This window comes from Coenobita brevimanus, chromosome 5, assembly GCF_032717465.1.
Source record: "Coenobita brevimanus isolate Jiangsu-jjx chromosome 5, ASM3271746v2, whole genome shotgun sequence".
In the NCBI taxonomy this organism is placed as follows: Eukaryota; Metazoa; Arthropoda; class Malacostraca; order Decapoda; family Coenobitidae; genus Coenobita; species Coenobita brevimanus.
In genome coordinates, this window is record NC_136958.1 from 43,860,588 (window position 1) to 43,872,861 (window position 12,274).

At 41.9% G+C, this 12,274-nt stretch overlaps 1 protein-coding gene across 1 annotated transcript in view; it reads left to right on the top strand.

Moving 5' to 3' along the window:
- LOC145399044 (putative neural-cadherin 2) overlaps window positions 1-12,274 on the top strand; it is a 317,668-nt gene that overhangs the window by 136,594 nt on the left and 168,800 nt on the right. Inside the window, exon 4 of the mRNA XM_080271782.1 lies at window positions 3,211-3,375. Within this exon, the coding sequence (XP_080127908.1) occupies window positions 3,211-3,375 (165 nt within the window). The remainder of the gene's footprint in view (window positions 1-3,210; window positions 3,376-12,274) is intronic.

Here is a 12,274-nt window from a genome sequence, read left to right on the forward strand (position 1 = left end):
AGAAGAAGTTGAAGTTGAGAGTTAGGTATGTGTTGTGATGGAGAGAGAGAGAGAGAGAGAGAGAGAGAGAGAGAGAGAGAGAGAGAGAGAGAGAGAGAGAGAGAGAGAGAGAGAGAGAATGTAACCTACTCTTTTGAAATCCTGTATATTCTTGCATTTACCAGTCTAGGCATGGCTGGATAATGCAGGTAACCTAGTTAATGTTGATTATATGGTAATCTAATTAAAACGAGTACAGTAAAGCAGAATTTATGAGTTTGATGAGTATATGCCACGTAATCGCAGTTACCCTCATAATTAATTGACGCACCGTATGTATACAGTATAAAACGAAAAAAAAAAAAAAAGCTGGAAAGTGCGGTGGCAGTTTTCCCAATTAATTCATATATAGACCATTTGGAGAGGATGAAGAGTGAGAGACTAACGAGGAGGGTGTATATGAGTGGGGTGGTGGAAGGGAGAGGGAGGGGGAGACCGAGGATGAGATGGAGGGATGGTGTGGAGAGATAGCCTGTATGAGAGAGGGATGTGTGAGTTGGGAGAAGGGTAGCGTGATAGCAGGGGACAGGGCGACATGAGGCGATTTGTTTGTGGCCACCCCTTGCGGGACTGAGGTGTCTGGATATAGATAAATAGAATTATCATGACACTTTGCATTTCATCAACAATAACTGAATCACATTGTGGAAAACTGAAACTCAGTTTGTTCCGGCAACCTTATTTTATTCCACCCTCCTTATCATCTGCCATTGCTCTGTTTACTTTCACGTGATGGAACTGGGTTTAGTTACGGAGTAGGAATGGGTCTCCTTGGTTACTAGTCAAACCATCCCTCTAATCTTACAACACTTGGTCATCGATTGAAGTGAAAGAGTTTAGCAGTCTTAGAGAAACTAGGGGGAAAATGCGCAATACCAGACTCTATGGGCTCTATATCATTTTTGCACCAACCTATTTGAGGTGTTAGTCCAAGGTTGGGATTCTGGAACATATTTACGTTCGATTTCCTGTCGTAACTTTGATTTGTTTTCTGAAGGAAGAACTGGAGACACTGACAGACACTTTACTACCCTTTTCTTATTGTACCTCATTTAAGGAGTACAGTATATTAATCTACGACAGTTTTCCTCCCGGAGCCAAGATTTGCGTTTCTAGGAGGAACAAGAGACATGGGAAGACCCTGCACTCTTCTTTTCTTGTCCATCCTGGGAAACCAATTCACAGTTACGATGGGAAATTAACCATAATTATTTTCTAGAATCTCACCCCAGGACCCGAAGCCATATCGGATAAGGAGGCCCCACAGTTCCTTCTTACCAATATACTTCCGTATCTGGTACTTTTCTTCATGTATGTTCTTTATGCCGTCTATGTCAATAATAAAATGACGTGAACGGAGAACAGAATTATAAGGTGTAATATGAAACTAAATCCTTATGGGAGAGAAGCTAGAAAGTCACCCGGTGCAACCTCAATACGGGCCCAGGATTTTTACCAAACACTGACATCAAATACTTTTATACGTACTAGGTGCACTGTCAGAAAAGTGTCTAAATTTTTCCATAGTGTACGAAGCGTTTGAAAATCTTCCATTAACGTTTCATGTGTAAATCTGCTTTTTTTTTTTTTTTTTTTTCAGCATGAAGAAGGAATTTTGTAGAATATAGGAAATGCATTATTCATTCCGAATTATTTGTCTTTGGAAAAATAATGCACAGTAACAACCCTCATTTTAAAACCAACGATGACCTGGTTGATGATTCTCTTTGGGTCGGAAGTAAATTATCGGAGTTGTTGTGAAATTAGCTTGTACAGTTGTGAAAGTCTCCTCAAGAAAGATATAACGCACTAACATATCTTTTAGGTGTTTCGTCACTCTAGTCCACATAACTACAAAATTCGTTTATTTTAGCCATACAATAGTTTCCTTGATTAAGCAGTTCGAAATTTATTAATGGTGTTGTTGGTCTCCTGGTGGAACGGTACAAATGCTCAAAACCGCACAAAATATGTACATGTGAAAATGCTCTTTAAGTATCTCGCTGATAAAAACAGAAAGTGAATGACGAATCTAAAAATGTTTATAACTGTCGCATGCCTGATATCATGTCAGAGGGTTGTTGTTGGTAGTGGTGGTGGTGGTGGTGCTCATGTGAAGGTGAACTCAGTAGATTTGGAGGCAGTAGCTGCACTTTTTCTGCAGTTCACCATTTTCTGTCAGGGAACAGGGGGGGAAGTTATATGCAACCGAACCCCTGGCTGTGTCGGTGCCTCTGTATGTAAGACGTTGGCCTCCACCACCGTTTTTTTTTTTTTTTTTTTTTGGGGGGGGGAGGAGGGTAGGACGTAGAAACGAAAGTGTGACTGGTTGACACATTTGCATCATGTGAAAAAAAAAAATCAGGTTATAAATGAAGTTTATATTGAAGTTTATGTAACGTAATGTACACACGATAAAAAAAAAGAAACGGTTTACATTTGGGCCGAAACAATTTGACGCCACGAACGATGGACTCTAGAAATATTTGATGATTGTTCCCCCTTGTCGTCAAACATGCTTACAGTATGTCATAGATAGGTTTCATATGACAATTTATGGTTAATATTTTTACTAGATCAAATGATACCGGTAATTAATTTTTCAAGTACTACACAAGCTATAGTGATCATTTCGGATATCATCGTATCCCTCCTGCGCGATACTTTTTTTTTTTTTCTACCGTGTGTACATTACATAACAGACATTACTTGCCCTCAGTGGCAATATCATAAAAGTAGTTTTGATTACATTTAGCATCATTCTCAAACAGAATCGATTATGATTATGATTACCTTCGATACATTATTAATATACTCTATTCCGATGACCGGTACGATTATTTGGGTGCTGAAGAGGGACACATCACGCAGTGGTGCTGATATGCCCGGGCAAACAAACGCCCATCAACTTTCTCCTTATCCCGGAAAAGGATGTTATGGTGCACTGCAGGTGAAGGACAAGCGTCATTGTCAGGTCGCCGGGCACACGTTCGGACGAGCCTGGGGCAACTACAACAACAACAACAACGACAATGATAATAATAATAATAATAATAATAATAACAATAACAGCAACAACAACGATTACTTGAAATAGTGCAAATTGGTAAGTTACAGATTACAATGACCCCATATCTGTTCACCACTAACTCCCTATTTCTTGCCCCGCAGCACGTGCTGGTGGTTGAGGCGCGTGCAGATGAAGGAGTGAGCCAGGCACGTGTTGTGGTGGACGTGGAGGACGCCAACGACCACATGCCCGCCTTCCAGAGGGCGCTGCACGAGACGCAGATCACCGAGGAGGACGACAGGCATCTGCCCAAGATTATTATTACGGTAGGAGAATTTTTTATTTAAATCTTTTCAGTCCGATGACGTCCTTTTAATTATAACCTTGCTGCTACCAGACTGTTTTGCTTAACTGAGGTGGGAACCCGTAATGGAGGTAGTAAATGAAGCTTGTAGATAATTCCCTCAGTTTAAAAAAGATCTCGCTTTTTGACAGAATAAATATAATGTCATCATATTGAAGGGATTAAGAAGCCATGTGCTTGTATGACAAGTTTGTCACGTTCTTACAGATTCTTAGATGACAGTGGAAGACAGAAGAAACCTACACAAGATTATCATTTAGTAAGTGATGTACTGTGTCTGCCTACATTGTGGACCGTTTGTGAGGCAAGCGGTGCTGCTTGCTTTCTTGATTTATATGAGAATATGTTTAGTTCATTCCTTGAATACGGGCACAGTCCTTTTTAGTTTATTTGCTGCTACCAAATGTTTACCTTCAACTTGGGAACGATCTCTCGTATTGGAAGGGTTTAAGGCTTTAACTGACCCCTCCAATTCGAAACTGTCCCAGGCTGAGTCAAAACACTTAGTGACTTTAAGAATAAATCAGTAAAGGACGTCTTTGCATAGAAACCATTAACAGATGTAACGTGCTTGGGTCTGAGCATGGGTGAAATAAACTAGAACAGTACAGGTGTATTGATGTGATTGGTGGCCTTTTTACCAATACCCAGAGTGCGAAAGTGCTATACCCGCTGTCAGGCTACTTTCTCGAGACTCACCCCCTTCCTGAAATCGTGGCCTCAAGTTTGCGACTGACTACTCTCTGGGTGGTGAGTGACGGGACGGGGCTTAAGAGACAAATTGCATGACGGCGGGTATACCAGGCCTCTAATTATGATGGACATTTATAGAACACTAATTGTTATTGTTATTTATGATCATGCTGCATTCCGCACTAGAGAATATAGTCACCAAAGATACAGAAAGATTAGACGCATTATCATAACAAGAATAAGATAGTGTTTTCAAAACCTTTAGGCTTGTCTACTCACCGCATTCTTGGGGAAGTAAATTGAGAGAAATTGGCCTGGAATGATCCGGGCATGGCTGGAATGGGATAAAGAATGGATTCATCAGTAGCTGTGTGAAGTGATGATGATGATGATGATGATGATGATGATGATGAAGGACATGAATTGACCTGAGTGAGCCTGAATGGATGTAAGGGTTCTGAGTGGCTCCGAAGTTACCTGAATGAACCTGAAGTTGCCTGAATGGACCCAGAGTTGCCTGAATGGACCCAGAGTTGCCAAAATGGACCTGAAGTTGCCAGTATAGACCTGAAGTTGCCTAAATGGACCTGAGGTAGCCTGAATTAACCACTGGACTAATTGGCTTCTAATTTAATGTGGATCAGACCACATCGACCTGTTCTTATCGCGGTTGACGCTGGTACTTGGTCGATGAACATGCTTTATATATATATATAATACGGAGCCTCTGTGGTAAAGTGTGCGTTTTCGTACACTGAAGAACGAGGGTTCGCGCCTCGCTAGGGTAATAAATTTTGGGAGCGTTTTTCAGGCCACGTACTGCATTGGCGGACACAAGGGGTGGTGTGGCTGAACCAGTATCGCATACTATAAAGTACTGTATGCTTGCACCCAGTCGGCTTGTGCGGGCCGATTACCGTACACTTGGTTCACAGACTACACACACATCCAGAGCCACTCCAACACTGCAATTACACTTACAAGCACATCTCACCCTACATACAATCTCTGCTAGACAGCCTGAGCCACTTGGTAGAGATACATTGGCTGTATCGTCCCCACTTCGGTTGGGATAGGCCTGTCCTGCAGTGGACACACAAACGGCTGATGAGATTATATATATATATATATATATATATATATATATATATATATATATATGTGTGTGTGTGTGTGTGTGTGTGTGTGTGTGTGTGTGTGTGTATTACTCCTTCGTCACAGTGGGTTTATGTGAGCAGAATAAAACGGCGTGATGATAGCAAAAGCAAAACAGCAAAAACTGAGACCATAATGAAGGAGTTGGGTGAAGTTCTATTTAGTGTGGCAGTTTTAGTTTCTTGCTACTTTCTCCAGTCGATTTTAGTCAACTTAGGAAAGGTCTCTCGAACTGATGGGGTTAATAGAGACTGGATCTAACCCGCCCAGTTCGATGTGTCTCTTCCAGACTTAATATCTATTTATCTATCTCTAGCCAGACGCCATAATCCTGTAAGGGTGGCCGTTTGTCTTTGAGGTAGTGGTTTTACTGGGAGGGACACTAACCCTCCGCAAACCCACATGCTGACACGTAGGGATCACGTGTGGGTTGGTTATAAGGTTACCAACCAGCGTTGTAAGTGGTTTCCTGGCTTACAAGGAGCCATGTGGCTTGCACTCAATGTAAAGTCACCTGAAAAGGAAAGAAGAGTAATAAAAAGTGACAGGAAAGATGAGGGAACTAGGAAGAGAGGAGGGCAGACACAGAAAATGATAAAGGTAAAGGAAGGAGTAGACAGAGCTACATAAGATGTGAGGATGATGGTGCCATCACCTACCACAACCAAGCTGGTATATGAGGGAGGGGGGGGTGAGTTGGGGGGAGGGGAGTCAAATGGTGGGTGACAGAGTGGCTTGGAGGCGTTTTGTCTGCGGCCACCTTTTGCGGGATTAGGGCGTCGGGCTATAGATAGATAGAGATAGATAGATCTAATAATGGACCGATGGTTGTCTGTATAAGGGTTTGTCCAGCTACTCCTCCTAGGAGCGTAGACCGATTTTGATGAAACTTTGCAGGAAAACTCACACAGGGCCCCAGATTTGCTTAGTCTTTTTTATATTTGCTAAAATATTTTATTTTCACCTCAATACTCAATCGTTTTTCGATATCAGAGCCAAGTCCGTTTTCTTCGAGCCCTAACACACACACTAGTTTACTCGTACATATTTGTATTTCAAACTACCGAATAATAAACAAAAGGTGACGAACTAAATGAGGGTAGCCAGGCGAAGGCGGCCTAACGTGAGTCAGTTTAAGCTGGGAAGAGCAAATTAAACCTAAAAGCAAGTTACGTCATAGGGGTGAAATGATTAATCTCTCTACTGAGACGTCCTTCATTATCTAAATATAATCGTCCGGAGGCACCCAGAATAAAGGCATCATTTTACCTTTCGTAAGTTTATTTACATTTATGTGTTGTATTTATTAACTTCATGACTGACGGATGAAGGAAGAATATACATGTCCCCTCTCTCTCTCTCTCTCTCTCTCTCTCTCTCTCTCTCTCTCTCTCTCTCTCTCATCTAGGCCCCACTCTGTCTTAACACCCTGTGAGCAATTTTTTAATGAGAATAGTTTGTAAAGGCCTAGAGTCGGTGCTGTCGTGATGAAAGATTTAGGCCCCTTATTCTGGCTAGCTTAGGAGGCTCCGTAGCACCTCTTCCTCAGCGATTTGTTATGCTGTTTTTGTCTTTTTATTACCAATGTTAAAAAGAAGTGCTGGTGAGGGATTCCTTCACGTGGTGGCACCGATATTACCGAGCGGCTCCTCTGCCAGGGTATACAAGCGTCCCTCATCTCTCTACAAATCCTCCGAACGTGTTCATTTTCTGATGTTCAGGTGAGAAACCAAACAACAACAACAACAGCATCCACCACCACCAGTAGTAACTACTACTACTTCCGGTACTACTACTACTACACTACTACTATTACTGCTGCTGCTACTATTACTGCTGCTGCTGCTACTACTACTACTACTAGTAGTACTACTAATCCTGCCACTACTACTACTTAAAAAAAAAAAAATAATAACATACCATCTTAACAGCAGCATTTGTTCTAACCTGACAAAGTTCCTTAATCCCTTGCGGCTCGGTTGGTGGCTGGGGAGTAACCAAGGAGACTCTTTCCTGGCTCATAACTAAGCCTCGTCGAATTTCACGCAACCACGACTTGATATTCAGGGTGTGGGCGTAAGTTCTTTTAATACAAAATTCACCTGCTATAGGAGAGTTGCCAGGGAGCTTCCTTAAACCGACGAGAATGTAGACCTAATAATCTCCTGGTAGGCTATTTTTTCTCAACTTCTCAGTATTTTGTATAGGCTGTTTTCCTCCTATTTTTTCTTAACTCCTTCAGCCGTAGTGTGATTTGTGTTATATTCATACACTGTACCTCAAATTTTCTTGCTGTTTTCCTAATATTTTCTCATCTCCGCAGCGCGAGTACGTCGTTATGTATTCACCCGTGTCTGTCCGTCTGTCCCTTGTCTGTCTGTCCATGTACTAGACATGTCAAAAAGTTATTATCGGATTTCAATGAAATCGGTGGGCAGTGGATCAAGAAAGACTTTATTAGGTTTTGAGATGGGTCCGGATCCGGATGCAAGAATAAATCATTAATTTCATTGGCGTCGGCAGCGGGATGCGATCTCTTAATCTGGTAACAGGACAGACAGAGACCATAGAATTAACTGAGTTATTGTGAAAACGCACAAGTATTCGTCGGGGAGAGAAGATGATTGACAGCAGTAAAACTTAAAAGGTGAACACTCAGAGTGCTCTCTAGTTTTACTCTTGCTGTATCCAGATGATTTTACTTCCTTATGAGAAACTATTTGAAACAGAACAATTAGGTACAGCCTTTATTACCCTATTCAGTACTTGGGGGCTGTTCTGAACTAATCATCTAAATACATCAAAGACAAGACTACAGGCACAGAATGCGCACACCTCCACCAACGCCTATACGACACAGCTCATATCACCGTAAATATTTAATCAACTCTTTCCTGAGCCCAGCGCCCACATATCCCCAAAACTACATTGAAGTGCACCAATAACTTTGTTTTATATATCTTGTGAAAATGAAAAAACTCCTGAACCAGGGCTCGAACTCAGATCATCACAAATTTAGTCAACTCTTCCGTGGCCCATGACCCACATATCCACAAAATTTCATTGAAATCCTTTAATACCTTTCTGGGATGTTGTGGACAAGTAAACAGACAGAGAGACAAACAGGGGTGAATACGTACCTCTTCCAAGACCGTTGGAGGAGGTAATAACACGGCTACGTGTGAAAGTTTTTTAAATCATAGGCTACGTCCATCATTTTTGTGTTCTTTTTTTCTCACCTCTAAGGCTGTGTTGCTCGCAGCGTAATACAGTTACTATGTAGCGCTGTTTATCTCCATGACGTGTTCGGCTCACAGTTTCTCTCTCTCTTTCTCTCTCTCTCTCTTTTTTTGTATCGTATAGGTTGCTTTCCTTTTTTTTTTTTATGTTGTGCTAGGTGGGGGCGTTCACCATCCACTCATTCGATGTAGTACTGCTCTCGGGTGTCTGCCCTTTCCTCTCCCCTCTCCGTTCCTTCCTTCCTCTTCTGTCTTTCTTTACTTCATTCTTTCCTCGTCCTTCTGCCTGCGGGTGACTTTACACTCCCTCTTTTGTCTTTGTTTCCTTCTTTCTTTCCTCTTCCTTCTGCCTGTGGGTGACTCTACACTGAGTGACAAGCCTAATGGTTTCCTGTATACCAGGAAACCATTTACTACGCTGGGTGGTAACCATATAACCAAATTATGGCGCCTGGTGGTTTAGTGGGTAATTACAGCGCTCCAATCGGATTAAGCCGGTGAAGGTTTATATCCATGGGGTGCTTGGAGTTATTGCTCATGTAATGCCACTCAGGGATGAGGGAGGCTGGTCACTATCATCTTAAATGTCAGGACCAAATTTCCTAGCCCCGGGCTTCTACGCTCCTCATGATGCAACGTAGAATTGGATGATGGATGGATGGATGGATGTCAGTTCCCGTGCTGATCCATAATGTTATGTTCTTTTGTTGTAGGGTGTTTTCATCACAGTTCAAGTCACTTCTCTGTTTTTTTTTTTTTTTCTTAGTCCTCTCCTTGTAGGCTGTTTTGTTCATATTACATTTTATTCTGTTCTTAGTCTCCTTTAAGCCGTTTTTATCATATTTCTCTCATTTTTAATTATGTCCACATAGGTTATTTTGCCCATTTCTTCTGTTATTGACCATTTCTTATAGCCAGTTGTTCATGGCTAGTCAGCTAGCTAGATAGATGGATAGATAGGTAGGTTGGATAGATAAATAGATACTTACTGAGCTGAGAATAAGTCATAGGATCGTAGAGAGTTAAAAGCAAAAAAATTATATATGTAGGCTATAGCCTGGCTACATTACATGAATAGTATTACATCATTGCATTCATAGTACAGTATTGCTTTCTTCTTACCTCTTCCGCTATGGTGCGCCCCGCCGTCACTGAATAAAATCGTCTGTTGATGGCCAGGAAATATTTGAAAAAACGACCATTGTACCTTAGTAGTTAATCCTTTCAGTAATGTGGCGCATTTCACAGTTTGTTCCTGCCACTACCTGACGATTTTTACTCAATTTAGAAATGACCTTTTTTGGTGAAGGGGTTCATTAAGGCTATATATAACCCCTCCAGTTTGATAATTATCTTCCAAGCTGAATGAAGTCGTCAGAATATTGCAAGAATAAACTAAATTCTCGTAATCGAAGCGAAGAAGTTACATTAATATGATGACACACTCCTTCTATTTCCTCACACTCCCTGTGGCAAGGCGCTGTCTGCCACAAGGAACTTAGGTTCAGTGGACAGGACGGCCCTGCCGGTATGGTTAATTGCCTGTATTTTTGATGGGTCTGCTCTGTCGGGCAGACCGAGATTGTTCAACAGCCACAACAACAAAAGCTACCCCAGACGAATTTACGCATCCTTGCAAGTCACAGGTAGTGGGAGTGTGCAAAGAGGCTGTATGCACCATTGGCACTTCGAAAAGTCTCCCCGTAACCGAATATAATTGCCTGTCGGTAGCAAGATATAATAAACGAGTGCAAAAATGCCACATGCAGGAGTATCAGGACCCTTCGGCTGATGCTGTTGGTGTGGTGTTATGTGGTGTGGTGTGAGAGGATGGAGTGGTTTGGTGTGGTGTGATTTATTGTGAGAGGATGGTGTGGTGTGGTGTGCTGTGAAAGGGTGGTATGATGTGTGTGAGAGGATGTGGTGTGGTGTGATGTGATCTGTTGTGAGAGGGTGATGTGATGTGGTTTGGCATGTGAGAGGGTGTGGTGTGGTGCGAGAGGGGTGTGTGATGTGGTGTGGTATGGTGTGAGAGGGGAGTGGGATGTGATGTGGTGTGGTGTGATAGGGTGGCGTGGTGTGGTGTAATGTGTTGTGAGAGGGTGGAGTGGTGTGGTGCAGAAGGGTGGTGTGGTATGGTGTGAGGGTAGTGTGGTGTGGTGTGAGAGGATGGTGTGATGTGGTGCGAGAGGATAGTGTGGTGTGGTGTGAGAGGATGGTGTGGTGTGAGATGATGGCATAGGGTGGTGTATGGTGTGATGTGGCTTTGCTAAAATCGCTGAAGTCTATGGGAGTCAAGCACCTTGCGTCAGAAAATATTTAGTGAGAGACAGACGGACAGATTCCCTCCCAGAGATGCTCCCTTAGCTAAAATTGAGCCATAATATTGAAGTGGTTAAGAAACTGTACCTAACCCTTTCTCTGCGATGAGTCTTAGCTGATGTAAGTCGTTTGGCCGTGGAAGGAATAGAATGGAATATGCTCTTGTATAATTTTTGTATAACCAACAACCAGTGTATTTGTTCTTTCATAAAACAGTGGCATCCGGAGATTTCCTTTCCCCAATTCAGTATATCTTACACCGTACTAAATTTTATTATGCGTGAAATATGCTCGCAGAGTGAATATTAATAATAGTGAAATATTATCCAGGAAAATATGAAGGGGAGAGAAGGGGAAGCCTGGGCGTGAGGGAGGGAGATAGGAACGGGAGGAGGAGAAGCAAGTGGATTGGTGATTCGTCTGCTGCCACTTTTTTTTTCATATGACGGAACTGGACCACTCTTACAATTTGCATATTAAGTCGTGGTAGCATGGAGTTCGATTTGCGATATTTAACAGGTAGGAATGAAGCTTCCTGGTTACCCGTTAAGTCAATCCTCAAATCTGGCTACACTTGGCACTCAACCGAACTGAAAGGGGTTAAGGAGTTTTGTCAGGTTAGAGCAAATGCACAGTTGTCTCGTTACCCCCCAGAACCAGTGGCCTTTAGCTATATTGTTACGTCACATCTACGTTTGTCCCCCCAAAATCAGATGTTAAAAAAGGGCCTGCGCAGTTGTGGAGCGATTTTATGTTGACAACTTAACAGCTCTTTAATTTTTAACTGTTTCAGTATGAACCAAGATTATTTTGTTGATTTTTCTTGCATCTTCCTGACGATTTTGTTCAGCATATGTGAGAGCTAGTGAAGAGGCAAATGAATATACGAGTACATTTCATTTTCCCCTCTTTAGTTAAAAAAAAAAACGGATTGGAAGGTGAAAAAAATTATTTGAAGATAACACATTTTTAAAAATAAATAAGAAGTCCTCTGACCTTCCAGGGCTCGTCGCCTCTCCAGAGTACATTTTACCTCGTTTTCGCCGTCAGGACAATCAAGTTTGGTACTGGGGACGGAGGAACGGAGAGTGCCAAGAGAAAATTAAGGAGACAGTGCTCATTTTTCAGTTTCGGACGATTTTTTTTATGTAACCTTACTTCACGTTAGGTTAGATTAGGTAGGTTGATTTAAGGTGATTTTTTTTTTCCTTTTTGCAACGTTAGGTTTGCATTTAGGCATGGACTGGTTTGGTTAGTTGGTTTGGTTTGATGAAGAGGACGAAAGCGCGACGGGAAAGCGGTGCGACGTTTTAGTCATTATTTAATTTATATATTCACAGTATGTGAGATTTTAGTATATTTATTTATTTATTTTTATTTTGTTTATATTGATTTATTTATTTATTTTGTAGAGTCGTATGTTTTTCTAAGGTTTTGACTGCGATCATTCAG